This window comes from Rhinolophus ferrumequinum, chromosome 7 (assembly GCF_004115265.2).
Source record: "Rhinolophus ferrumequinum isolate MPI-CBG mRhiFer1 chromosome 7, mRhiFer1_v1.p, whole genome shotgun sequence".
Lineage (NCBI taxonomy): Eukaryota > Metazoa > Chordata > Mammalia > Chiroptera > Rhinolophidae > Rhinolophus > Rhinolophus ferrumequinum.
In genome coordinates this window covers 41100206-41127401 of record NC_046290.1, presented here as the reverse complement: position 1 = coordinate 41127401, position 27196 = coordinate 41100206, and the positions used below count along the sequence as shown (strand labels likewise).

The window sequence follows — 27196 nt, the reverse complement described above, 5'->3', positions numbered from 1 at the left end:
AAACATTCATGTTCTAACATTTAATCTCTAGAAACAAAAGGTGATTATTTTGACACTTGAAAAGGCATTTATACAATTTCCCCTAAGAGTAGATGCTCTTTATAAAGCCCATTCTGTTTCTCTACACTTTGCAGATTAAGCCTCGTGTTGTAGGCAGCTCTTTCTGTTCTGGTTTACGAAAACAGACAGTGAGCTGATACAACTCAGGTACAGCTTCAGGAAAAGAGGATATTACAACAGATTGTGGTGGTGCTTGCACTGTCTAGAAAAAGATTTAAACAATGATAACATTAAGTCAGTGTTGAGCTCTTCTCACATATGGCTCCAGCTCAGTTGTTATCACCTAAATTAGACTGATTTTAGTATTAACGTGTCTTTGGTGAGCTCCCTCCTATTTTTCTGAAAGAGTAAGCATGCCAAAAGATTTATGAAACAAAATCTTGCAAGACCTGAGATTCTCTCTAAAAACAGTACCTACTGATAAGGAATTTTTATTCTTTAGTTGGGTGTGTATGTGTATAGCAAAAAAGAGTAAAAAAGATCTAGCAGGTAGGAAACTATAGAATACAGAAGGAGGTGAATTTTGAAGATGATGAAAAATTTTAACACGTCTGAACATATTTGTCTCTCTGCTACTCCAGTGTTATTAATAAAGGGGTTCTATAAATTACCTAAATCCCCTATGTGGTTTGAAAAATTAGATCATCTCTAATTCCTTCATTGCAGTACACACACACACACACACACACACACAAACACACTCGAAACGACACATGCAAGATGCAAGCCCACCACATACATGCACAATCAATATTTTTTTTGAGGAATTATGAGTTTTTATCTTTGTATTGCCAGAACCAGGTACTGAGAATCTTAGTGCTCAGCACATTTGAAAGTGCATATTAACTGTAGGCTGAGTGAACCAACAAACAAGGAGTGTGTTTTCAGATGCTGGCTTAGAGCAGCTCTGACCCTATTGCATGGGGCAACTTCCTCATGGGTCTGGAGCTGGATTAGAAAGCTAATGAGAGAGAGCGTAATCCCAAAGACCCGCAAACAAACTCCCCAGGTACAGATGTTGTTTTTTTTCTCAATGTGAAAATTGACTTGCCGTCTCCAATGACTTGGAGCGATGAACCACAGGTTTTGTTTTTTTTTTTAAGTTGAAAGATATTCTTTTTATAGTAGCTTGTAATTTTCCTTAGAAACCTTCTTATGAGATTTTCTAAAACTGTAAGAAAAAAGAGATATATTTTTTTTAAAACTAGTGTTGTTTTGCAGGACACATTTGTCATTTCTTTGGCCATCCAACATTTAACCCTTCTTCCTATTGGAACAGTCCCCATTATCAGTGGTACTGAGGGGTCACAGTGTCCTGCTGAGAAGGTGAAATGAGGAGAGCCTCTCTCCCCTATCTGCAGCCAGGATGCTGCACGTGACACATTGGGCATTCCTACCAAGGCTTGAAGCTACGGTGTGTGTCGTAAGAGGAAGGGATGGTTAGCACTCATTTGGGGCAGCAGTGTCCGTCAGGCATTGGCTAAGGCAACGTCTTGGCTAGCCCGTTTCTACGATGTAGTCTGCGCAGCCTCCTTGGTACATGTCCATTTTCCAAGCCCTTCTTCCAGCCTCCCCATTTGATTGTATGACCCTCCCACCCCATAACCTTCCAATGAATCATCCTATTTGCTTAAGGTATCTAGAGCACGCTACTCTTGCTTGCAAAACAAAACCAAAACCACCTCATTGATACATCTTCTCAATTACTGATCAATAACAGAGTTAAGCCTATTCCTGGCAGTTATGAATCAAATGAAGGAAAGTGCAAAAAGTTAAATTATCTAAGAAATTTCAGTGAAAGTCTAGTGGACTTTGAATCAAGTACTGACTCTACCACTTATTGACTGCATGACCTTGGGCAAGTAACTTAATCTCTACGAGCCTCTATTTTCTTACCTATAGCACAAGAATAAAAACACCCCACAGGTATGTTCTAAAAACAATGTGAGATTATTTTGATCCTGAAAGCAGTTTTAAATCTTAGAGCTATTTTTGTCATTCCAGGCCAACAAAACCTTCTGTATAATCTCATTTTGCACATACTCCACACCTGTTATGTATTTCCTAGCTACTTTTTTGGATATAGCCTGAGAGGTGGCTTCAAATTCTAGTTTTAAAAAGAACCTCACTAATTCCGATAGCAGTAAAGCTTAAACCATGTTGAAAAGATGAGTAGATTACTTCCTTGTTCCTCCATTCCAAAGCTAAGTTTCTATTTGACCCAACTTGTTTCATTCTCCGACAGACAGATACTCACCGGGAGCAGAGCTCAAACCACAGCTCCCTTGCTTATTGATCACCAGATCCTTCGAGGCTGCTATCGGAACTCTGGCTAAAATTAGTGGTGAAAACATGATTTCCCACTTTCCTGATGCTAATTAGGGTAGAATTGAAGCCTCTTTAGTGGAGATAAGTGGAAGTTTTCTGGTCATGTGACGCAGGCACAGCTAAAGGAAGGTTGTGAAAGTTGAGGCAGAGATGAGAGAAAAGGAGGTGGAGTAAGGCTGGCACAGTGTGGGTTATAGTCTGAAATCAGAATCTCTGAGGGAGGGAACCAGGCACTACTATTATTTTAAAGCTACCCAGGTGATTCCTTTGGGCATCACAAGTTTGGGAAACACTTGTCAATGTTGTTTTTATGCCCTATTTATTTCAATAAAATTTGTGAACTGAAACCATCAAGGTCAAAGTTTCTTTTCCCCCATTTCTCTACCTAGTCCTGGTTCTCTTGAACCTTGAACGTGACAACAAAAGTCAAGATACATTCGTTATATTATATGCACACACTATGTTGCTTTGAAAATATTTCCTAAGGCCTAATCATTTTCATAACAGAAAAATACTTGCCTTACATTCAAAGTCATTTTCTAGTGTAACTGCCTTTATCAGTGGCTAATCATTTCTCGGAGGCATTCTTTCTGAAATGAAATATTCTATTTGTGGTGTCAAATCACAGAGGGAGTGAACACTTGAAGTAATACTCTTTTTTTTTTAGGACTGAAATGGTGAAAAAAATACATTTTCTAATCAAAATAATAATCTTCCAAACTATTTGTATCATCCCCATCCCAAACTGTTAAAGCTATAAGGTTGTACAATTTTCTTTTTCTGGATTACAATGAAAATCTTATCAATATTGTAGGGTTTTTTTTTTTTTTTTTTTTTTTGGTTAAGGAATACTGGAACAGGTGTAATAATAATAGTTGCATATATTTTACACTTATTATGTGCTTGGTGTTTGCTTAGTGCTTTACACATCGCATTATTTGATTCTCAGCAACACAGAAAGGTTAATACTACTATTATTCTCCTCACTTTTTTCAGGGGTGGAAATGGAGGCTTGCTGGGGATGAGAACACTCTGAGGTCACACATTTGGTAAGTAGCTAAGTTATTTCTTTTAGAAGCATGAGTGAATGAACAGAAATTGAGTGAGTACTTGTGTGCCTAAATGTGGGCTAAGTCCTTTTACTTATGTCTCTCATTTTATCTTCGTAACCACCAACTCACCAGGTAAAAATAGGATAGAATGATCTAGGGAAGAAAAATAAATCAAAAACCTTCTCTCCTGGCTCTCTGTCCTCCTGACTTTCTCACTCTTGCTTCCTCTCTAATTATTCTCTCCAAATAAAATGGGGGCAGCCCCGTCAGGACCCAGAACAAATACTACAGGAGAAATGCTTTCACTCATTTTTTTTTTCCCTCTAGATTGCTAGTTCCAAATCAGAAACATGAACAAATCTAAGACTAGTACATTTCTGTAGGCAACCTAGAAGATAAAGCATCAAGTTTTTGCAGATAGTTACCTAAGAAATATGAGCACTAGAACTCTACATATACAAGTATAATTATTTTTGAGATTTTCTAGAACTGTATTCAAAACCGGTAATCAAGGTTTTACATGTGTGAATAGAAATTTTCCCTTAATATTTAGTACAGACTCTTTAGTGATACGGAGAATATAGAAAACACAGATATGTACAAAGAAGAAAATGAAAGTCACTTATCCAGAAAGAAAAACTGTAAAGATTTTGGTGTACATCCTTGCAATTATATCTAGCTGTATAATTTTCACTTTGTTTCAAAAATGGGGTCATACTATAAAACTATTTTAGAATCTGTTTTTTCACTTGATGTCATTTGAAATGTGTGCATAGTATTTTAGCACCTGGGTATATTGTTATTTGTTTAATACTCTATTGGATATTTAAAGCATTTCTCATTTTGCATCGTTGCAAATGATGCTGTGATGTACATACATATTTTTGCAGCTTAAAGGAAACTTAGATAAGACATGAAAACTATAGTCCAGAGTAGTCAAGGGAATTGATCAAAATACTCAGTTGAAAGCTTGGCTGAAATTCTAAACTGCTCGCCTCCAAGTCTTCTTGCCTCCAAGTCTTCAATCCCTATTGCAGGTTCTTAAATCAACTGCAGAGGTTTAAAAAAAACATCATGTCTGGACCTCCCCACAGCCATTCTGATTTAATTGATCTGAGGTGGAGCCTGGGTATAGGATTTTCAAAAGCTCTTCTTGGGGGGTTAAGTGTGCCGCAGGGTTAGGACCACCGCTCTGTCCCATGGGGCTTCTGGAATCAAGATCACACAGGGAGGTGTCCTGGGATCCTATCACCATTCACTTCTGCAAGTTAAAGGCAGAGCTTCCTTGGAACATCCCACAATTCTCTTTCTTGAGCTGCCAGCATCTAAATATGTTACTCTGGTGACTTAATCAATTTTTTTGTGGGGTATTTTGTCTTGCAAGTTGAAAGGGAAGTGCTTATTCTTGTAACTGCTTAGGTTACAAGAATGTTTGCTATAGAGTACAGAAGGGCTGGGGGCAAATGAGGAGCTGCAGCTTGAGGGAAATCTGTGTCTTGGGCTTTTCACCACCTGGACTCACAGCTATACAGCCCTTTAGCATTAGCCTTCAGCTCTCAGAGGTTCTGAGTCCCCACCTGCTTGGTGGCACCCAGGCTCCCCGGGCATTTCCAAGAACCTCAGGGTGGTATATCTGCAAAATACTGGTAGGTTTCTAAACAGTCCCTTAGCTGCTCACTGTCATAGTAGCTGCCCTGAGCCTCTGCAGCCTCAGGCCCCAACTGTCCCACTGAGGTGCCAATTGGATGAGAACTTGACCATCACTGTCAGTGCCCCTTCCTGGCTGCAGTAGAGCTGGAAATTGTACCCTGAGGCAGAGGAAAGTGGAGCTTATCCACCATCCTGCAGGTCAGAGGCTGAGAGTTAAAAAAAGACTGCTTGTTGTGTCTCCATTTATTTGGAGAAGCATCTGGAAGCAGTTAATTGGACTGCAAAGCTCTAGCATTCAGTGATCCAGCTTTCAGTTCATACCCCCAGCTTCCATCCCAGGGCCTGGGTTGGGAAGAATTCGGGGGCCATGTTAAACCCAGAATACCATGCTTACAAATTATAGTGACGTGGCAGATTCCTTCTTCCTTATGGCGGATTTGCTCCTGGGAACTCCCTGCTGTCTCTGTTATGATCTAGATTCCTCAGATCTGCACAATACATCAGAGCACCAACCAAAGGTAAAGGAGGGAGTACAAATGGAAGGGATACGTGCTCATTTACAAGCAATAAAGAATGTGCATGGTGTCAGCTCTGATTATCCAGAAATTCCTTAATAATGGGGGATGATGGAGAGTGGTATCCCATGGGCCAGTGGACAGGGCCACGGACTGGAAAGCAACAGACCTGGCTTCTCATTCCACCTCTGTCCTTCTCAGGCTACGTGGCCAAAAGCAAAACACTTCACCTTTTAGAACTCCAGTTTCCTCATGTATAAAATAGGGAAAATAATTCCTGTCTCAAAGAGGTGGTGAAAGATTAAATGACATGTTTGTGAAAGCACTTTGTATCCCGTAAACCTCTAGTTATCCATAGTGATAGCGAGGTCTGTTTACTCAGCAAAAGGTAAATATACCTCTTAGGTGCCTCTAAGGCTCCAAGAAGTCAAGGAATAGTAGATAGCACCCACTTTAGCTCTATAGTTATAGGCCAAAAGAACCTCTGAAATGGTAGGGAGCAAGTAGGGTCTCACCCAGGAAGGAATATGGGGCCCCAGTAGCTGTAGTTCTAATTGTTGGAGGGAGGGGTAAACAGTGGAAAGTGCAAGAGAAGAATGGCTGATCAACTGGACTACATCAAATCTTGAGTCTGGAATATGGACACATTGAGTATTGGAAAGGAATTTCTTTCCTTAGGTTCAATTCCAGACATGCTTAACATGTGCGTAGCCCTAATTAACTAACAATTCAAAGCCAAAATATATTCTCCCTTTTTAAAATATATTTGGTGAGTGTTTGTTTCTTCTCTTCTCTTCTCTTCTCTCTCTCTCTCTCTCTCTCTTTTTCTTTCTTTCTTACTTTCTTTTTTTTTTTAATGAGGTAACAGGTATTGACAAATTTTAACACTCCACTATGTGCCATTCGGAAAGCAACAATTAAGAAGGTAATACAGGTTATAGTTATTAATACAAATGCAAAATGATGAGACATCCTGGCATTTCTCCAACAATCTGCATCTAACAATCTGCAAATATTCAGAGCAAGCAAGCAGGTAGTAATAAACAGAGGTAGACACTAATGGCTGAGGGACACTTCTGGTTGGCAAATTTTTTCTATTGTCCAACATTTAAACATCGTGATATTTCACATACAAACATGAATTTATGAATCCTCAAGAAAAATAAGCCACAAATACAGCACATTTGGCCCACATCTCCACATGAGAATCAGCAGTCAGGGAAGCCTGGGTGGCAGCTGTCTATTTCAGAGCCATGTGCTCTCCCCCTCGTTACCGCCCCACCTGGTCTGCTTTCACTTTATCACATCACCTATCTGAGCCCCTGATGGACCTGAATTTGCAGACCTTGAATCATACACTGCCTCATCACTGACCCTATGACTGTATGTCCCCTTTATTTTCCCTTCGATCTCATTCCTTTACCAACTCCTTAATCAGCATAGTTCCCAGAGAACAAATTAGTTCGTCCTTCCCCATTTTCTTTCTTCTTTTCCAGCTGAATCATTCTTCTTTCCTGCCTCTTTCCCCCTCACATCCCACAGAATTTCCTTCTCAGAAGTTGGATAATGCCTTTGTAATGCTGAAGCATGAAGCAAGACTTTCCTGGAGTGAACTGTGATGACTTTTCTTTTGTGAAGATTACACCTAAATAGATATCTGAACTCGCTTCACATTTTCACATCAGATTTACACTGGTGCCTGTACAATAACCTAATACTAAAATTTAGAGAATAATTTAAAGCCACACTCAGTCTGAACAGACGTGGTAGCTTAAAACGTATTTCATCCTCAGAAAACAAAAAGATTGAATCTATGAATATAAAACAGTTAAAAGTCTTGTTTCATGGAAGGAACATTTGCTGAGTGGTTTTGCATTATGGTGTGTGCTGTGGCCTAAAATAATCTGAGCAGTCTCCTCATTATTCAGCGATGGTATAGTACTCAAACAGATGCAGCCATTCGAGCTCAAACTTCAGATAGTAAGAAAACATGACTTCACAGGGTGAAAAATATTCCTGAGAGTCACCCAGTTTGGAAGATACAGCAATCTCCTTTAATTCCTGTGGTTCCCCAGGCAGTTACTCCCAGGTGAGGGGTGAATGATTTCTGGATTCCTGACTGTGTCCTGACTGGTAGGGGCTTCTTCAACTCTCCCCGCTGGCTGTGCAGATAGAGAAAGCTTCTCAAGTGTCCACAGGTGGTTGCCCCATAGGTATACTCAGAGAATTATGAATTCTAGGGCTTTCAGCCATCTGTGTGGTCAAGGGAGCTGACCGAGTATGATGACTAATTTTATATATCAGTTTGACTGGGCTATAGGATGCCCAGATATCTGGTTAAACATTTGAGTGTGTCTGGAAGGATGCTAGTTTCTGGAAGAAATTAGCATTTGAATTAGTCGACTGAATAAAGCAGATGACCCTCCCCAGTGCAGGTGGGCATCTTCCAATCCTTTCGGGCTTGAATAGAACAAAAAGGTGAAGTAAGGTAGGATTCACCCCTTCTTGCCTGCCAGTGTGAGCTGGGGCATCAGTCGCCTTCTGCCCTAGGATTGAGACTTACACCAGGGGCTCTCCAGACCTTTCGAATCTGATTAAACTATCCCACAGCTTACCTTGGTCTCCAGCACATCCCTCCCTAATGGTTCTGTTTCTCTATAGAGCCCTAATACACCAGTTTGAGAAGGACTTTCTACTCATCTCTCAGTGGGGTGAGTATTTCTCTTCCATGGAGGACAGGTGTACTTATCCAATACATTCCCAAATCACAACCACAGATTCTGACTATTTATATTTGCCTCAATGAGTCATTTGGGGGTGAAAATTCTGTAGTGGTCCTCACAGAGAAGGTCTTTCTATACCAGCACTATTTTTGAGTAGGACCCAGATGAGGATTATTGTGAAACCAAAACAGATTTTAACAAAAGTTAATAAAGTGCTAATAAGAACAGGAACAAGAATCTTAAGGTGATTTATCCTTGACTCACTTTTCCATTACTCATTTCTTACTCTACCTGCTTCTTCTTATAGCAGAATAGGACAGACGGAGTGCAATACTTTTTTTTTCTTTAATCATCCCCCTTTGTATAGAAATAACGACACAAAACTCAAAATGTTTGAGATGTATAATTCAAGAAACATGAAGTGCTTACTTATTATATACCAGGGATAATTTTAGGAATTAATTTATATTTTCTATCTAATATTTTCCTACATCAGAAATATTTTGGTGCAGGAGAAGGGGAATGATTTATTCTTTAATTCTAAAACAATTAGGAATTTCCACAGCAATGGAATGATAGGAATATGACACTGAAAGATGAAACATCAGAAACTATTTGTTTACTGTTACTATCTGAGAGAGGAATAAAAATCATCTTTATGTAATTCCTCAGCTCAGAGATGGCAAGAATGGAAATAAGAAATCTAAACCAAATGGGAATGCTTCAAAATTAGACTCACTAAGGGAATCAGAGCCTGAAGCTCTCATAAGCCATCATTCTGGCCCAAACTGGAAATCCCATGAGGGGGGCAATTTCAGTGATTACTATTATGATTTTAAACTCCATTTGCTGGAGGAAGAAGAGTTCTTATGGATTTATTGACAAGGGATTTGGGTATTTTAAGCCATAGTGTTTTGAGATTGGTCTAGTAATCTCTTCCCAGTCTCATTTCCTATGAGGCATTCCTGTGTTTCCACGTAACCTTAATGTAACTTTCTTCAGTGTTCCCATAACCCCAGTGGAAGCTGTCTTCCCTTTGAGCCTCTTCAGCACTTGGTACGATTGCTCACCCTTATCTCCAATTTCTCTTTTCACCCCTGTACTCCTGGGGTGTCCTGGGGTGGCACTGGACAGCGAATATCACTGTGTTAATGGGGTGTCCCACTCCTCCTCAAATGTCCTCCACTGGGAACAAGTGGGTCACTTCTTGAAACTCAGAATTCAGCCTACCCAAACCTGGGTCAGAGTCTGATCTGATGTGATCATTTCTAGTACTCACACGGGCAAACAAACAAGAAGGAAGGTGACCAAGGATGGAGTCATTTGAATAAACATAGTATGGAGGAAGAAAGACCGAAAAATTGGGGGCACGGAGAGAAGTGCTGAGGCCTCAAGAATGCAGAGCCAACAGCAGTTCACATTCTCCTGGCAGCTTCAGTAAGGCCATAATTTTTGTTATTTTTTCCTTCATAACTGTTTTCTTCTTCTTACTAGAGGAACAAATCTTAAAAACACTCAGATCAGCTGTGTGCTTGCTGAAGAGGTCCTTGTCCTGAAGTATGTCCAGGGGAGGAGAGAGACTCTGAGTGAAAATAATAGCTGGAGGCAGTGGAAGGGAAAGAAAGCAGGTGGGCGAATCCTGGGGCGTCTCCAAGAAAGAAAAGGGCTCTCTGGGAGAACAGCTCAGCATAGTGTCAAGAATAAAGACGTTGGACTCAGAGAGGCCAGAGCTCATACCCCAGCTCCACTAAATATCTTGACTAAATATGTCTACTTTCTGAATGAAAGTTTACTATACAGTGGAGATTTAAAAAAAAAAAAAAATCTAGCATTCTGGGTGCTCTGGAAAGCTTCCAGGCATGTCTCATCAAGCATCCAGAGATAGCCCTGTATCCTCATTTGCTTTAGGTGGGATCACCATCTTGGAACCATAAGGGAAAAGTCAAAGGAATCACAAGAACAATAGTGCTGCCATGCTTAAACTGGTGAAATAATCCCAGTTCCCACCTACTTACATAATTGGCTCTGTGAGACTACTGTAGGCTAGTCTCTGTTACTTGCAGGTAAATGCTTTTTTTTTTTTTTTTTTTGTAAATACTTCTTAGCAAACATGTCAAACTTTAACAGCATTATCTCCCTGGGTTCTAAGTAAATATTTCAGGTGAACTCATTTTATCATGAAGTAGTATGTGCAAAGGGTACAACATATAAGTTGGTTCTCCGCACATTTCAACTGTTATTTCTGTTTCCCCTTGGTTCAAGATAAATAGTTTCCCCTAAGTTTTATTCAGTGTAGGAGGCCCAAGGCCACACAAATATAAAAGGAAGAACATTGCTGCTTGCTCTTCAAAGCTCAGTCCAAGTGGCAGCGTGCCTTTTATGAAGTCTTCTTTCCTGGCTACACCCACTCAAGCAGAGCTGATTTTTGCCTCCTTTGTGCCTGTACAATATTATCTACATATTTCTATCACAGAATTGATCACACTGTTTTGCAATGATTTGATGACATATCTACCCCTACACAGATGCTGGCTGACATGCTACTTAAGGGCAAGCATTGTGTTTTAGTTAGCTTTATACTTCCAAAGCCTAGCACAGTGTCTGGCCCATAGTAGGGGTTCAATGTTTAATGTGTAAATGAACAAACAAAGCAACAAGAATATTGGCAGGAAGAATAGATAGATGCTGAGGGATCTCCTTGCACTTCTCTCTCCCCATTCCAGCACCCTTTTCCTCACTTCTGCCATCCAACTGCTCTGTCCTTCCTGTTTCCCGAGTCATGCTAAGTAAGGACACCTCGGGAAGCAGCGCTTTGGCTTACAGATTGGGGCATTTTTGTTCTCACTAGACAGCTAGTATGGAGAGAGATGTATGTAAATCAGATCATAAAACTTGTAGCCAGGAAAGCCACATGACACGATCCTGGCCAACTAGATGTTCATGGAAGTAGCTGTGTGAGAAAGTTCTTTAAATAGGGTCACAGTTAATTGGTTTATGTCTTTGCTTTTTGTTCTCTGCCTTTCCTATTTGCCTGGAACATGGACACAATTTCTCGAACTGAAGTAGCAATCTGGGCACCTTGAGGAAAAGGCCTAGAAGTCTACAGAAATCTCAGTCCTGATGTACTTGAATCATGAACCAATGCTTGTTATCCCTACCCTTGGGTTTTTAATTATGTGAGAAATAATAACTCTTATGTGTTTAATTAACTCACTGAAATCTGGCCTATGTTACTTGCAGATGAAGATAATTCCAAACAGATAACCTTGTCTTCTTTCTTTTCCCCAGACATGCCAAGGTTGGTTTGTCTGAGGACCTTTTACACTTGCCATTCCCTCTGCCTGAAATGCTTTCCTCTCAGATCATGACATGACTGGACCCTTCTCAAAGTCAGATATCATGTTAGAATATTACCTTCTCAGAGGGGCCTTTCTGAATACCCTTTCTGAAAATAACTACCCACACTGCACCCATCATTCTTTAATAATATCATCCTGTTTTATTTTCTTCACTGCATTTATCACCATCTGAAATGTCCTCTCTTTTGATTGTTTCTTTTTGTCTTAGTCCATTTGAGTGCTATAAAAACTACCATGAACTAGGTGATTTAGGGTCACAGTTAATTGGTTTATGTCTTTGCTTTTTGTTCTCTGCCTTTCCTATTTGCCTGGAACATGGACACAATTTCTCAAACTGAAGTAGCAATCTTGGCATCTTGGGGAAAAGGCCTAGAACTCTATGGAAATCTCAGTCCTGATGTACTTGAATCATGAATCAATTGAAAAAAAAATCTACCCAAGGTTGAGTGGGACTCTCTTTTTTAAAAACATTAAACTTCCTTTAATAAATTAAAGAAAAAATTTCATCAAGAAGTGAAAATCTAATGAGCTGTATTAGGAATAAAATGTAGGGAGGCAGGGTTTACTGGATATGGGAATAAGCTGCAAGCTGATCTATGATCAAGATTATAATGAGATCGGTAAGAGACGAATTTGAAACTCATTGCCTTATATAAATAATGTTATATGTAGTAGTTAGGTCATAAGTGGTATTTAATCCATAATTCCATAAATTGTGAATAAATCTATTCAACATAGATGACAATATTTCCTGTCGGGAAATATATTCATTTCCAATGAATGTGACCAATACAGCTGAAATGTATTGGTCACAGTTCTAGAGTCTGGAAAATCTAAGATTAAGGCACCAGCGTGGTTGTGTTTGGTGAGGGTTCTCTTCCTGGTTCATAGCTGGCACCTTCTTGCTGCACCGTCACATGGTGGAAGGGGCTAGGGCTCTCTCTGAAGCCTCCTTTATGAGGGCCCTAATCCCACTCATGAGGGCTCTGCCCTCAGGATCTATTCACCTCCCAAACATGCCACCTCCCAATACCAGCACATGAGGCATGACAATTTCTACATGTGAATTGGGCAGGGACACACATATTCAGACCAGAGCACTTCTTAATCACCCCCCACCATAAATGCAAGGACTTTTGTCTATTTTGTGTAGAACGGTTATATCTGCAGCACCAAAAAGAGCATGTGGCATATGGTGGGTGCTCTGTGAATAGTTTCCCAGAAAGGGAGACAACTTCCAGGGTTGGAAATGAATATATTTCCCGATAGGAAATGTTGTCATCTATGTTGAATACATTTATTCATAATTTATGGAATTACGGATTAAATGCCACTTATGACCTAACTACTACATATAACAGTATTTATATGAGGCAATGAGTTTCAAATTCGTTTCCTAACGATCTCATTATAATCTTGATCATAGATCAGCTTGCAGCTTATTCCCATATCCAGTAAACCCTGCCTCCCTACCTTTTATTCTTAATACAGCTCATTAGATTTTCACTTCTTGATGAAATTTTTTCTTTACTTCATTAAAGGAAGTTTAATGTTTTAAAAAAGAGAGTCCCACTCAACCTTGGGTAGATTTTTTTTTAATTGATTTCTTGAGTGCCACTACTTATACTCCCTGCAAGCCTTATCCCATTTCACATCCTGCCCTGTGAAAATTATATCTGAGCCCTTTCAAAGGCACCTTGCCTAACCTACTGCCCTCCGAAGGGGTTCCTGAACTGCTTATCTTTTCCACGAGTCCATGTAAAAGCAGTTAAATCTTCTTCTTCTATTTGGGACCCTGCCCTCTGTTCTGGTTTTCAGTGTGAGGAGCATGGGGGACTATGAGGAGACTGCAAGTAAGACCTTGACCTTCAGGAGAGTAAATGACTTCTTTAATAGCTAAAGAGCCCTTTACATATAGAAACCATTGATGTAGCCTGATAGGATAGAGCCATCCTGTCACACACACTTAAGGAGTAAAAAGCAGACCAAGTTGAGTCAGTAAAGAATGTACAAGTTAAATGCTGGAAGATACGTCCAGGAATACAAGTTGGGGGCTGTGACAAGGATCTGTAGTTGTTTCTTGGGATCCATTCTTTCTCTTTTCCTTAGTAATAAAGTCATCGTTTAATTTAAGGTGGAATGACACAGAATGCATTGCCCATCTCCCTGTAGTTAGGTGCGACCTTACAATGCAACTCAGGAAGAAGTTTTGTTTCAGACTGATTAACGAGAGCTGACACCAGCGGGGAGGTGTGGCCTTTTGCCCTTCATCCTTCTTCTAGTTTGGAACATGTACTGACAGGTGGAGCTCCTATAGTATCTTGTATCATAAAGTGAGGTTGAGGATGGAACCCATACAGTAAGAATGGGCGACACAAGGATGATTTCAGGGAACCCCCATACGACTTCTGAATTGCCCATTCTAGGGCTGCTTTTCTGTGAGAGAATAAACCCTGGTGTCTTTAAGCAATTGCTATTTTGAATTTTTTGTTAAATGTAGCCAAATATAGTCCATTTTGATACAGATACTCACTTGGGGAGCTTTAAAAATAATAGCCCAATGCCCAGGCTGCATCCCAGACCATTTAAATCAGAAGCTCTAGGGACGGAATTCAGGCATCAGCAATTTTTTTTTAAGCTTCCCTAGTGATTCCAGTGTGCTGAGAATCGCTGCTTCAGGCCTCAAATTTAGCATGTCCAAGAATCTCCTGGGGGATGGGGCTTGTTAAAATATTGGATTTCCAGGCCTCACTCCCCAGAGATTTTGGTTCTTGAGAGCTGAGGGTACCTCAGGTGATTTTTAGACAAGCAATTCAGGGATCACATTTGAAGAAACACCACTTTAGACATTGCGGAATCTTTGGAAGTTTTAAAGCAAACAAGTGATGAGATCAGAGGAGAATTTTAGGATTTGTCTGGATCTAATTAATAAATTGAAAAGAAGAGGTGAGAGATTGATGGCGAAGAGACCAACTGGGAGGGGCTACAGTAGTTGACGGCCTGAGGGGACGGAACTAGGAGAATGGCCAGAGAAATGGGGGCAAAAGAGGGAGCGAGAATAGACACTGAAAAAGATAAGACACTACAGGACTCGGTAACTGACAGAATTGGGGCGGAGGAAGACTTCAAGATACTTATTCTTAGTGACTGAAGACTATACTAGAGGTTTGAACTTTTGGGTTAGTATGTATTTCTCCCTTGAACTCCAACTACACCTAAATCAGTGTAGGTGATTAGTTTACTATATGTCTACAGCTGCAAATGTTAAGTTGTTTTTGCTAACCTAAGGATGTCTAGAGTTTCCCATTAGATGGAAAACCTTTATTTGTTAAATCAGCTCTTCTATGTATAGGCTCAGACACTTTATCCTCACAAGAGTCTGTTTCACAAATTTTAGTATTTGTTTACATACATGTAACATATGTATTTAGACAAGCAATTAAATGTTTTTCAAGAGTTCTTCAGTATTTTTTGTACAACAGGAAATAAATGAACTGACTGGTGGTATAGTTACTGCTCTGGAGCTGTTTTATGTAGATATTTTTTTTGGCTGAGGCACAACTAAACTTTTAAGGGCTAAAAGTTGAAAGAATGGTTTTAAAAGATAGTTTCAATGTAAAATGGTTATTTAACAATTCGGTATAAAGCCACCAAGCAGAAAGAGAGTAGGGTGATATTTTATCAAGGAACTTCAATTAAACATAACTACTTTATGAGTAATTCTAAAATACACACTGCCTTCCCGATTCGTTGTAATAATGAACACCTTGCCTCGAAATAGATCTTAGGTGTGTTCTTTAAGTCCTCCATTGTTTAAAAACCAGCATATTGGCTTTACAGTTACAACCCAGAAAAAATAACAGTCAAGTGTAATAAAATTTCATAAAATGTAATCTAATTTTTCAATTCTTACTAAAATCTGTGTCAAGACACAGTTTCTTTTAAGAACAGATTTTAAAATACCAAGTAAACTTAATGAACAAACAAGACACACGTATCCTCACTGAGCTTGCCATTCAAGGTGCAAGCATGAATGAAACGCAACCTTGCTTTCCTGTATAAAAATCCATGAATTTTCCTAAAGTTTGTTTTAGAATCCAATTTTCTCTCTAATTTGAAAATCTATTAAGAAGGTTCTAACAAGGTGAAAGTCATTAGGTCTGTTCAAAACAAAATGGCTAAATTTCAATAAGCACTGGGAGAGCACTTGTCCTGATTCCATCATGTTTCATTTTGTTGCCAATAATAACACTCTTCTTTAATCTGGTGTGAGTCAGTACTTTGTCATTTGCTCGAGAGTATGCTTATGGTCCTTAAGCAACAGTACCAGCACCACGGAGGAACCACCACCTGCTCCCCCGCACACCCGAGAAAGTGAATGCCCTACCTGTGGAGTAGGTGCCTCTTTGGCTTCCCCCCATATTCTCTTCTGCAATTGGATGTTTGTTCCCCTTTCAGATACTAGCAATTAAATTGGCGAGAGCAAAGTGCTAACCATATTGGGGATTCAGTACTTTTATGAACACATCCATTTCATACAGAAAACATTCTATTCCATGGTCACAGCCCCACCCCTACTATGAGCTACAGTTTGGCAAACGATAAAACACTGGGCACTGGGAAGTTTTTGTGCCAAAGTGTTGAAATAGTGTGTAATAATTCTTGGCAAAACTCCATTTCCACTGGGCAAAACAACCCCAAGTGTGCACTTGACTGCACATGGGTCAAGGAAATTTGCTATGGGTTGCATTATGTCTACTCCTACCCCCCCAAATTTATATGTTGAAATCTTAACCCCTACTACTTCAGAATGTGACCTTATTTGGAAATAGGTCATTGCAGGTATAATTAGTCAAGTTAACATGAGATCAAACTCGAGTAGGGTGGGCCCCTAATCCAGTATATGACTGGTGTCCTGATAAAAAGGGAACATTTGGACACACCCATACACATACATGGGGAGAGGGACATGTGAAGATGAAGGCAGAGGTGCTTCAAAAAGCCAAGGATAGCCAGCAATCCACCAGAAGCTAGAGGAGAGGAACAGATTCTTCCTCACAGCCCTCAGAAGGAACCAACCCTGCCTACACCTTGATCTTCCACTTCTAGCCTCCAGAACTGCGGGCCAAGAAATTTCTGTTGTTTAAGCCACCCAGTTTATGATACTTTGTTACTGTAGTCCTAGCAAACTAATACTGAATTGTTCTCCCATCATTATCTCTGATGGATAGCATATTGTTTTGGTGCAGCTATGACTCACCTTTCCCTATTTGACCAGTGAGAGTTAAAAATTTAAAAGCAAAAACACCTACAATAGGAAAGGAAAATAAAGGACAGAGTGAGTTGCTTGTCATGTCTGCCAACCAGACCTCTTTTACTAACACTTAAGACCTCCTCCAGCATGTGGATCAAAGAAAGCTGAAAGAGCTGCCTCCATAGTCACCAACCACTTCTTCCGTTCTCTGCCACCGGACGTAATTGCTGCTGTCTCAGCCCAAGTGTTGAAAGGGAGCATTACTGATTAAGCTGCAGGTCTCTCTTCTCCCTCTCTCGCTCCTCTCAACTACCTAGTAAACAAAATAGGGAACGGACAAGAGCCAGCTAGAAGTGAGACTAGAAAAAATAGAGCAGAAAAGTAAAATAGGAATCAAACAAAACTAAAACAGCCCTCCCCCCCGCCCCCTGCCAATAAATACAATAGAACGAAAAAAGAACATGAGGAGAGATGGAATGGAGAAAAGGAGAGAAACATAGGCATGTTGGTCAGGAAAATAATTGCTGGAGGAAGAAACCTGAAATCTGTGGGTATGGATCTCTAGGATATTCGTTATGTTGTTCCAGAGAGCCGTTAGGAAATTAAGATTCTTCTTGTGATCATAGTATGTTCACAGCTTGACAAATTATTTCTGGAATTCAATCTTTAAACTTCTCCATAGTGCGTGTGTTTTCATAGCTCAATTTTGTAAGCAAAGTGTATATGATTCTACATGAATTAACAGAATGTTGGATCGATAAAGCCACAAGACTCAGAAAGCATTCAAATTCAACCCACTCATTGAGATGTACAGAGACTATAGCGCACTCGGTCAATGTCACAGAGCCTATACCAGAACTAGGCCAAAAGATTTCATAAATAGTATACGATTTATGAAGAGTCTAGGCTGATTTATACAAAGATAGTATTTCTCAGCTTAACTACTTTTGAATCCTCACATCTCCATATTGTTTTTAAGGTATTAAAGAAGAGGTCTTTTGATAGCCATCTGGGAAACTTCAACCTGGAAAATTCATCAGAACATAATGGAAGAAATGAAGGTAAGCATTTATTCCAGCCAAAATATTTTATTTATTTTAGTCAAAATATTTATTTGAAAAATATTTGATGAATAAATATATTTTTATGTAAGTGTATCTTGACCACCTGAATTTTAAATCTTATTAATAATTATACTAAGATTAATTTGAACTTAATAATACACTTACTGTTTGGTAGGCTGTCTTTTAAGTCCTTAGTGGATGTTAACTTAATTCTCACAAAATATATAATTATGTCCCATTGTTTATTAACCAAAGAAACTGAGGCAACAAAAGACAGTATCTTTGTCCAAGGTCACACAGTTTGTGAATGGCAAGGCTGAGATTTGAACACTGGCAGTTTAGCTCCAAAGTCTATGTGCTAAAACACTACCATGTCATTCTGAGAAGCAATTTGCATATCAATACATATGTATCCCTAGTAAGTGGTCAAGCCAGGATTTTATCCTAATTGATTTAGGGTCAAAGCTCTTTCCCATCACAATATACACTGCCTCTTACATTATCATACTTAAACTTCACTTTCACTCTTGCCAGCAGCCACTAACAGAAGGTAGTGCTGTGAAGAGCCAGTGCAACAGACACTCCAGAAGCACAGAAAAAGAAATCCTAACTACCAGCTCACCACCATAGCATAAACTCTTGGGGTTTATTGGAGGATATTGGCTCCTTTGTGTCACCCCTAGTTTGTGTGCTGTGCTCTCCTCTCTTCATTCTCAGGAGCTGGTGTGGTTGATGGAATAGGCAATAGACCAGGGATTGAGAGACCTGGGTTCTAGGCTTAGAGGAGGCTCGGACTGGCAGAGTGCCATGATAGGCTGGTCATCACATACGTGGCTCCCCGAAGTCTCTCAACTACATAAGTGAGCATGACACTTAGTTTACAGGTGAGCAAACTGAGATTCAGAGAGTTAAGTATAATTCCATCGAGGTCACAAAAGACAATATTCAGTCCAGGTCAGCCTGACTGCAAAATCTTCATGTATACTTGACCAGGTTGCCTCTAAAGTCACTTAAATCCTCTGAATCTCAGACTCCTCAAATATAACAGAAAGTAATTGTCCTAAATCAATACTCTCTGTGCCATGGAGCCTTAAGGATTCTTTGAAGTTGTCTCAGAAGTGATTTTGGGAAGGAAATCCAAGGAGACAAGGCCCAGACACACACACACACACACACACACACAGAAACACACACACGCATCCCTCAAAACAGAGCAGTGCCATTTTGACAGTCATGTATCTTGCTTTCCACGTTTAGATTGATGGGGATTCTGCTGCTAAAACAAGTTTGGGGACCACTCTAAAGTGATCTTTTAGGCTCCTCTTAGCTTTAATACCTAGAGAGGATCAGCGTTGTAAAGTTACAATAATTGTGGTAAATGAGGCCAGTCACAGGAGACTTCACAGTCACCTGGCTGGCTCAGTCCAGAAAACAGCAGATGACTTTGAAAGAAAAGGATGTGCCCGAACTTCTGTTGACCTAAACTTAATTTGAGAAAGTGTTTCGATTGTGTGTGTGAAGATGGCCATCTTACCGATAGCCAGTTAGTGACAAACACAGTCTGAGTTTTCTTCTTTATTGGTCACCAGTCCTTGAGGGTTTCAATTGGTCAGGAACAAAAGGGATGGAGCATTTGCAGTTTGTTCAATTCTAATGCATTTTGTTTTTCTTCCTGTTTATCTTGCCTCATTCTCTTTTTACCCTCTGGACTTTGAACCCTGTCTCCCTCCTCAGGCCCCAAAGCCAGGTATTAGGCAGCAAAGGAGTGATCTGTGTAGGTAAGAAATGAGTGAATTCCCCCCCACCCCCCACCCCCACCCCGCCACCTGTATTCCTACACAGAGTAAACACTGGAGCTTAGATGCTAGTTATCAGGCAGGCATTTTGATGAATGCATGGACAGCCAAGTTTTATTTTTCTCCATCCGTTAAAACTCATATCCCTTTCACTAAAAGCGACATATGTAGAAAAGAACAAATACTACAAAAGCAAGTGTTACAGTGATTTAAAAAAAAGCACTTATCGAGGTATACTTTACATACCATAAAATTCACATACATTAAGTGTGCAATTTAATAATTTTTAGTAAACATATAGTTGCACAACCATCGCAATTCAATTTTGGAACATTTCCATCACCCCAAAAAGACCCCGCAAGCTCATTTGCAGTCATTCCCTGTTCCCACCCCTAGTTCTAGGCAACTGACTGATCTACTTTCTCTTTCTTATAGATTTGCTTCCTCTAAGTATTTCATATATGAAATGGAATCACGTAATATGTGGTATTTTGCGACTGGCTTCTTTCATTTAGCATATTTTTTGAGGTTCATCTATATGTAGGCATGTCTTAGTACTCCATTCCTTTTTACATTAATACATTTTTAAATGGCAGCATTATATAGAGGAAAGATTTCAGAAGCATGCAAATGTAGGCTGAAGCAGAGTTATGCCACTTCTTAGGTGTGTGACTTTGGGCAAGTTTCTTAACTTCTCTGAGACCCATTTGTAGGCTAGAGATAATCAGTCCTTCCCTCAGGAGAATTTTCTGTGAATGAGGGGATTGTGCAAGCAAATAATGGGCTCTCAAGAAAACCAGTCGTTCTACATATTACCCAGTCTTTACTTTATTTACTGCTGCTTTAAATTTTAAAAGGAACCAGTGGAAGTGAGATCCCACATAACTAGCACTATCAGGAACGGAATTCCACCAAGGGGAATTACATCCTTCATTAATGAACCCCAGAAGGTGAAGAACAAAAGCGATTTCCTTCAGTTATATTGCTGTCATTTTTTTTAAGAAAGAAAGTTAAACTGTATTTAATTATTATTTTAAGGAGGAAAATGTTGTAAATTCTATCCTAGAACACTTTATAGAGTTGGCTTTCCCTTTGCAAGGCTCTAAGAACAACATATTTTCCCACGAACACTGATAAAACTGCCCCTGATAAATAACATCAGCCCTCAGATAACATGTTAGCAAGGAGTGAAGGGCTCCAAACCCCAGAGTAAATAAAATCCACCTTAAATCCTCATAACTCAACTTAGTTTCAGGTCTTTGTTTCCTGAACGTTTAGAAGAACCTGAATTTCACAAGTGTAGCAAACAGACTAAATTGAACTCCTTGTTCATGTCTCCCGTCCACCTTCTCTGATTAGAACCTGTCATCAAGTTTAGTTCCAACTTAAACGAATCCTGGCTATAACCCACAGTACGCTCTTGGACACCAGGTTTACAAAGATGCTGTTCCTTAGCCCTGAGCATAAAAGTATCTGTTGTAAACCTGCTTTTCCTTCTGAATCATTGTTTCTCTATCGTTTTTAATCCATCATTATTCCACTTTTGTTTGATTGTTTTTTTCTCCCTTCTTGTCTGGGATGTATCACAGCTGTATTTCTTCCCCCAATTCCTGAAGAAACACGCTTAATTCCTCTCCGCCTCCTAGATTCACTCTCAGATTCACTCCTATTAAGTACAGCATAACAGTTAAAACAAAAAAGGATAAGGCTTCTCAATTTTTCCACTCAAATAACATTTTTTTTGTCTCTCACTTCAAGGAGATTAGCATAGGGTATCTATTTTCATGATATAAAATGCCCGTTGTCAAATGTAAAGTAGTTATTGAGAGAGGCAACATATGGCTTTCAGATCTTTTTACTCCAATAATAGTCAATGTACATATTATTGACATAAGAGATGGCTAAGAGTGATTCTTTCAAATAGGTAAATTAGTTTTAATTTCTACAAGTGATGATTCTGCAGCACTATCAAGTGAGTTTGACTAACTTGTACTTCTGTGGTGATAAAGCCATATTCACACAGATAAAGAGATAAAGGCTATAATGTATTTATATAAAAATTCCTGTTTCCTTTTTGGATGTATTTATTGGAAAATAGGAACTATGAACAAAATCCATGATTAACTGTTTTTCCAATATAGAGAGATCAGGAAAAGGTGGATGGAGTCCCAGGAGAGAAGTTTTCATTCACTGTATTATCACCTAAAATAAGTTTGGGAATCCATAAATGCAGTAAAAATAATTGAGGGTGTGATTCATAAACAGCTTAGATTTAGTTAAATTAGTGAATTTCCCCAATCTTTAAAAAGTTTTCTTATGCCAAAACTTTCCTTTCAGATGTAATGCACAGCATGACAACCATAGTTAATAATATTGTGTTACATATTTGAAAGTTGCTAAGAGAGTAAATATTAAGAGTTCTCATCACAAGAAAAACAATTAACTACGTATGGTGATGGATGTTAACTAGACTTACTGTGGTGATCATTTTGCAGTATATACAAATATCAATTCATTATTTATCAACTCATTATTTATATACCTGAAACTAATATAATGTTACATGTCAACTATATCCCTCCCCTCAAAAAAAAAGCACTAGAAATTACAAACAACAAGAAAAACAACTTCCCTTTCGTACACTATAGTGAAGAGAGTAATTTATATCCAAGACTTTATTTTAGGGTTTTATTTTAAATGGTATTGTAGGAATTTATCTCATGATATAAATAGTTCAGTAAATCTGGGATTTACCAAAGATTTTTCTCTACTGCACAGGCCTTTTGTGCACTAGATGTTTAGCAGCAGATGACAAAGTAATCTTGAGGCATGATGATATAACTTCTGTTTGATGCCCAAACATTCTACAAAATATCTTAAGCTTCCAATTCCAATTTGTGTCCATCCTATTAAAAGTTAATTAAAAAAAAAATCACTGACCAAAATCTTCAATATATGGAAAGAGTTATACTACCTTTGATTCTGGTTTGGCCTATAGTTTGTTTATAGCTCTCTAGAGAATTCTGACTTCATGGTGATTGGTTAAAACACCGTATTTACAGAGTTCATCTCTGAGGCCTTGGCCACCACAAATAGCTGTCAGCATACATACATCCTGTATATAAATTACCAAATAATGCCAAGAGTCTCCTACCCTGAGATGGCAGCAAGTTTTTGGTGTGCCTGACGGGCCATTTCACAGCCTTTGGTTCTTGTCTTGTGCATTTCCGCCCGGAGTGAGGGGCAGCTGACCGAGACATCCCCAATAGAAATGACCAATTCTCGGTACAGGGCCACTTGCGTGTTGAACTCCTGGACGAGCTAGAAAAGAAGCGAATTTCTTTCACGAAACACTTATCAGAAAATTTCCTATTTTGGTGTACATAAACAGGGGCTTGCACGAACACTTTACCCCCCCTCCCCTGCCAATTTCCAGCTAGAAAGCTTACAAATAGTTTAAAGATTAAGGAACAAAGATGGTAAATTCTCTTTGTCCAAGGCAAGTGTTTATTTTTCATCGATCAATCTGATCATGGAAGCTCTATTTCCAGACCTATTCGCCCCACCCATTCAGACTCAGTTTCTGAAGAGCAAGAAAGAGCATATTTGGATGGTTACCATTGCCACTCCCAGGTCACTAGAGAGCGATTCTGGGACCTCAACCATAGACTGCTCCCCTCTATTACAGCTAGGATATGGATTTGAAGTTGCATGAGGATAAAGGCCAAACGTAGGTTGTAATAGGCAAACCATTCACTTCTTGTGGGGCCACTTCACTGCTCAGTCTCCAAAGCCTGATGGAAAGACCGACCACAGCCTCTGCACTGGAACCTTCGTCCTCTCCGCAGCGCCCCGTGCGCTCTGTTTGGGTTTGTTTGCTACTGTCTCCCCACAGAGCAGCAACCCCACATCCCGTTCCCTTCCCACCCTGGTGAGCAAGCCAGTTCACAGTGTCTTTCGCATCCTCCATTCTCGGAGGGGATAGAGGCACGACCTATAGCCGCTGACCCCAAGACCCTTGCCATGGCACTTCTCTGCGGGGTCATTACGATCGGAGTGTCACCCTGAATCTCAGGGACAGCAGATTTAAAAATAGTGCATGTGCACATGATTGGCATGGAGGAGCTAAGGGTGGGGGAGTGGCTGGCACTCAAGCAAAAGATTAACATAAACGATTCCCCCCACTTCCTCTCCAGAAAAAAAAAAAAAAAGAGGTGCAGTTTTCACCTACCATCTTGCAGTCGTCCAGGGCTCGCTGGGTTTTGTGGGCGCTCTCGGAGCCGCTGCCCCTGCGTTCCCACTCCCCGCTCTGCAGCTGGGGCTTGCTGATCTGAAAGATCGAGGAGCGGGTGGGTCGGCTGGGGCGCTTTTTGCGCCCATTCGGTGCAGAACTCATGCATACACATCCACCAAGTCCAAGCCGCTGGTGCAGTGCGCCCCGGCGCGGGCGGCCCGTTTGTTGCCCTTCGCGCCGCCGCCAAGCAGCCGGAGCGAGGACCCAAGGCGAGGCACTCACAGGGTTGGGGCTGTCTGCACGGGTGGGTAGTCTTCAGCTTGAAGGAGATCCGGAAAAGCGCTGGCTGTGCCGTGCAGCATTGCTTCAACTAGCAGTGAGGAAGGGGCTCGGTCAAGTTCTGCTCAGTGGCATTGCTGGCCCTGTCCCGGGAGCTGGGCGCTGGCGTGGGTTCGCACCGTCTTCCCCTCGACATGGATTGCAAGGCTGGGTGAGAAGGAACGCGCCACCCGGCGGCTCCGAGTTTCCATTCAGATGGGGGAGCAGCTTTCAAAGGCTGTGCTGCAAGATGGGGGGGGGGGCGGGGGGGGACAAGGGGGTGGTGAGTGTCGCTCTTGCTTCAGCGTCTTCCTGCAGTAGCTCTGGGTTTGTCTTCCCCCGCCCTCCCCCGTTGCCAGGCCTGAAAGGGCTGGCAGTCCCCGAAGCAGGCAATTGGCCCTAATCAGCTGCCTTGATCCCGCGTCTCTATGGGCTCGTCTGTTTGAGGATCCCAGATGAATCTGTGGTGGGACTGGCAGACGCAGGGAATCGGTCCCGCTGACGTTGTTCGTGGCTCTGCACATTGATAGGACCGGAATACTAATGTGATCCATCCATACAACCCCCTTCCCCTCCACGGTTTATGCACTTATCCAATCAAATCCCTGGGAACATCAATTGCAATATTACTTCATCTGCTCTATTATTAGAAACGAAAAGTGTCATCAGAGTGGAGCACATTGTCACATGCTGGGATCTAAACAGGGATTTCTAATCAACCAGTGTGGACTCGAGGCCCTCATATCTGAGACTGCCTGGGGCCACAGATTTTCGAAGCCCAAACCTAGGAAGGAGTGAGGTTTTTGCTTCAAAAGGATCTCTTGGTAACGAAAGAAGAAAGCTTTGTTTCTCTGAGGTTTTGTTGAGGTTGTGTTTTTGCTTTTTGTCTTTGTTCAGTGTATGTGAGGAAGGGGACAGGAAGCTAGTGGGACAGAATGCACAGAGGCCATCCGTCAAATTGGTCCTCATTTCATTCCGTTTTAATTAGTAAAGTTCTTGGTCTTGAATTCCAGCATCTCAAGATCTCCAACTCTGAGAGTTTCCCAATAGAGACTTGAACAAGTAAGAGCCAGCAGACCTCCCTTTCCACTCAAAATTACCCTCTTCTCTTTTATGGGACATCAGTGACCCAGAGGACAATAGAGGTGGCCCCACAAGGTGAAAAGGAAGCCTGCATGAAAGTGGGTGGGAGTGAGTTCCTGGACCACTTAAGTCTACCCTTTCCACTTACAGCCTAAGATTCCTGTGAGAGGAAGAGAGGTGGAGTGGATATTCAATTCTAACACTGAGAATACTTGTTCCCATGAATGATTTATTAGGAGGGGACAGATAAAGAGGTCTGCCACAGGAGAACTAATTATGTGTTGAAAAGCCTAATGAAGGACAAATCAGAGGTTTCTGGTTAGTCTCGTTAAGGGCTCATGGAGGGTCCTGAGGGACAGCCAGATCTGCGCAGGGAGGCTAACACTCTAGGGAGGGTGTCTTTGGAGTTTCTTTTACAAGCCTGGTAAACCAAGGGTGCTGTGGTATAATAAGAAAGACATTTGGTCTTTGTCCCCAGTTCTTGGCACAGAACTCCTAAAACCCTTGGAATTCCCTGAATGATAAGGGCGGTAAGTCCCTTGTCACCAGAAAGACCAAGCCTTGGTTAGAGGCCTGGATCTTTCAGCCCAAACCTCCAACTTCTGGGGAGGTGAGAGGGTCTGGAGATTGATTTAATCATGAAAAACCATAATGAAATCTCCACAAAAACTCCCAATAGTTGGGGTTCAGGAATCTTCTGGGTTGAAGACATGGAGTAGCTGAGAGGGTGGCATGGCCAGAGAGGGCGTGGAGGCTGGGTATTCCCCTTCCCATATCTTGCCCTATGCATCTCTTCCATTTGGCTATTCCTGAGCTGTACTCTTTAGAATAAACAGCTAAGGGAAGCACTTTCCCTAGTTCTGTGAGTCATTCTAGCAATTATCAAATCTGAGGGGGAGGGGGTTTGTGAGAACCCCTCCATTTTTGTAGCCAAGTCGGATAGAAGTGAGGGTAGCCTAGGGAGTTGACACTTGTAATTGATCTGGGAAGTAAAGGCAGTCTTGCGGGATTGAGCCCTTAAACTTGTGGGGTCTGCAGACACTAATTCTGGGGACTTAGTGTCAGAATTGAATTGAATTATAGAACGCCTAGTTAGTGTTGGAGAGTTAGGGAAGTAGTGTTGAAAAATACAGCATGAATTTGGTTGAGGAGGAAAAAAGAAAACTAACAGGTCTATATCAAGTGGGACGCTCAGCTGCGTTTGCATAGTACCTCACCAAAGATTTGAGAGTCAGTTTTCTCTAACAAAGAGTTGGGGAGGGAGACATCGGCCCCCACCCCAGACCTTGGTGTGCTGCTGTTCTCCAGGTGTTTAGATGGTCCAGAGACTAGGGTGAGGGGCTCGTTGGTTGGCTGAATCTGTCCAAATATAGGAAGATAAAAGTGGTTGACTCCTAGCCAATTCTCTGACTGTTCCTGTTTCCCTCAGCCTCAATTTCCTTTCTACTTCATGTATGTACAGAGGAGAGGTTGAGGAAAACATCAGGTGATTTGGTGGGATTTTCTAGGATTTAGTGAGTGGTTGGGATGCTGAGGACAAAGGCACAGGGGAGCTAAGGGGCTTTAAGGAAGGATGAGTAATACTCGTTTGTAAATTATTTATGTCCTGTGATGTAAATCCCATTGTTACCACTAACTACCTCTTACCCCACCCCCTACCCCACCAAACTGAAAGTCTGCTCTAGCCCGAGGTTGGTGGTACTTTGGGGAAATAAAGGAAAAAGGGTTGCATTTTATATGTGTGTGGATATAGGATAGAG

At 40.9% G+C, this 27196-nt stretch overlaps 1 protein-coding gene across 3 annotated transcripts in view; it reads right to left on the bottom strand.

Moving 5' to 3' along the window:
• The window catches only part of RGS7BP (regulator of G protein signaling 7 binding protein), a 93704-nt gene extending 68847 nt beyond the window's left edge, over window positions 1-24857 (bottom strand). For 2 of the 3 annotated variants that reach the window (XM_033110765.1, XM_033110766.1), the window contains exons 1-2: window positions 24033-24232; window positions 22956-23122 (exon numbers count right to left, since the gene is read on the bottom strand). In XM_033110765.1, the coding sequence (XP_032966656.1) occupies window positions 22956-23122; window positions 24033-24197 (332 nt within the window). In that variant the 5' untranslated portion in view covers window positions 24198-24232. Of the gene's footprint in view, window positions 1-22955; window positions 23123-24032 lie in introns of all 3 variants that reach the window. The other variant, XM_033110764.1, reaches the window with a different exon arrangement.
• Between the last annotated feature and the right edge of the window lie 2339 nt (window positions 24858-27196).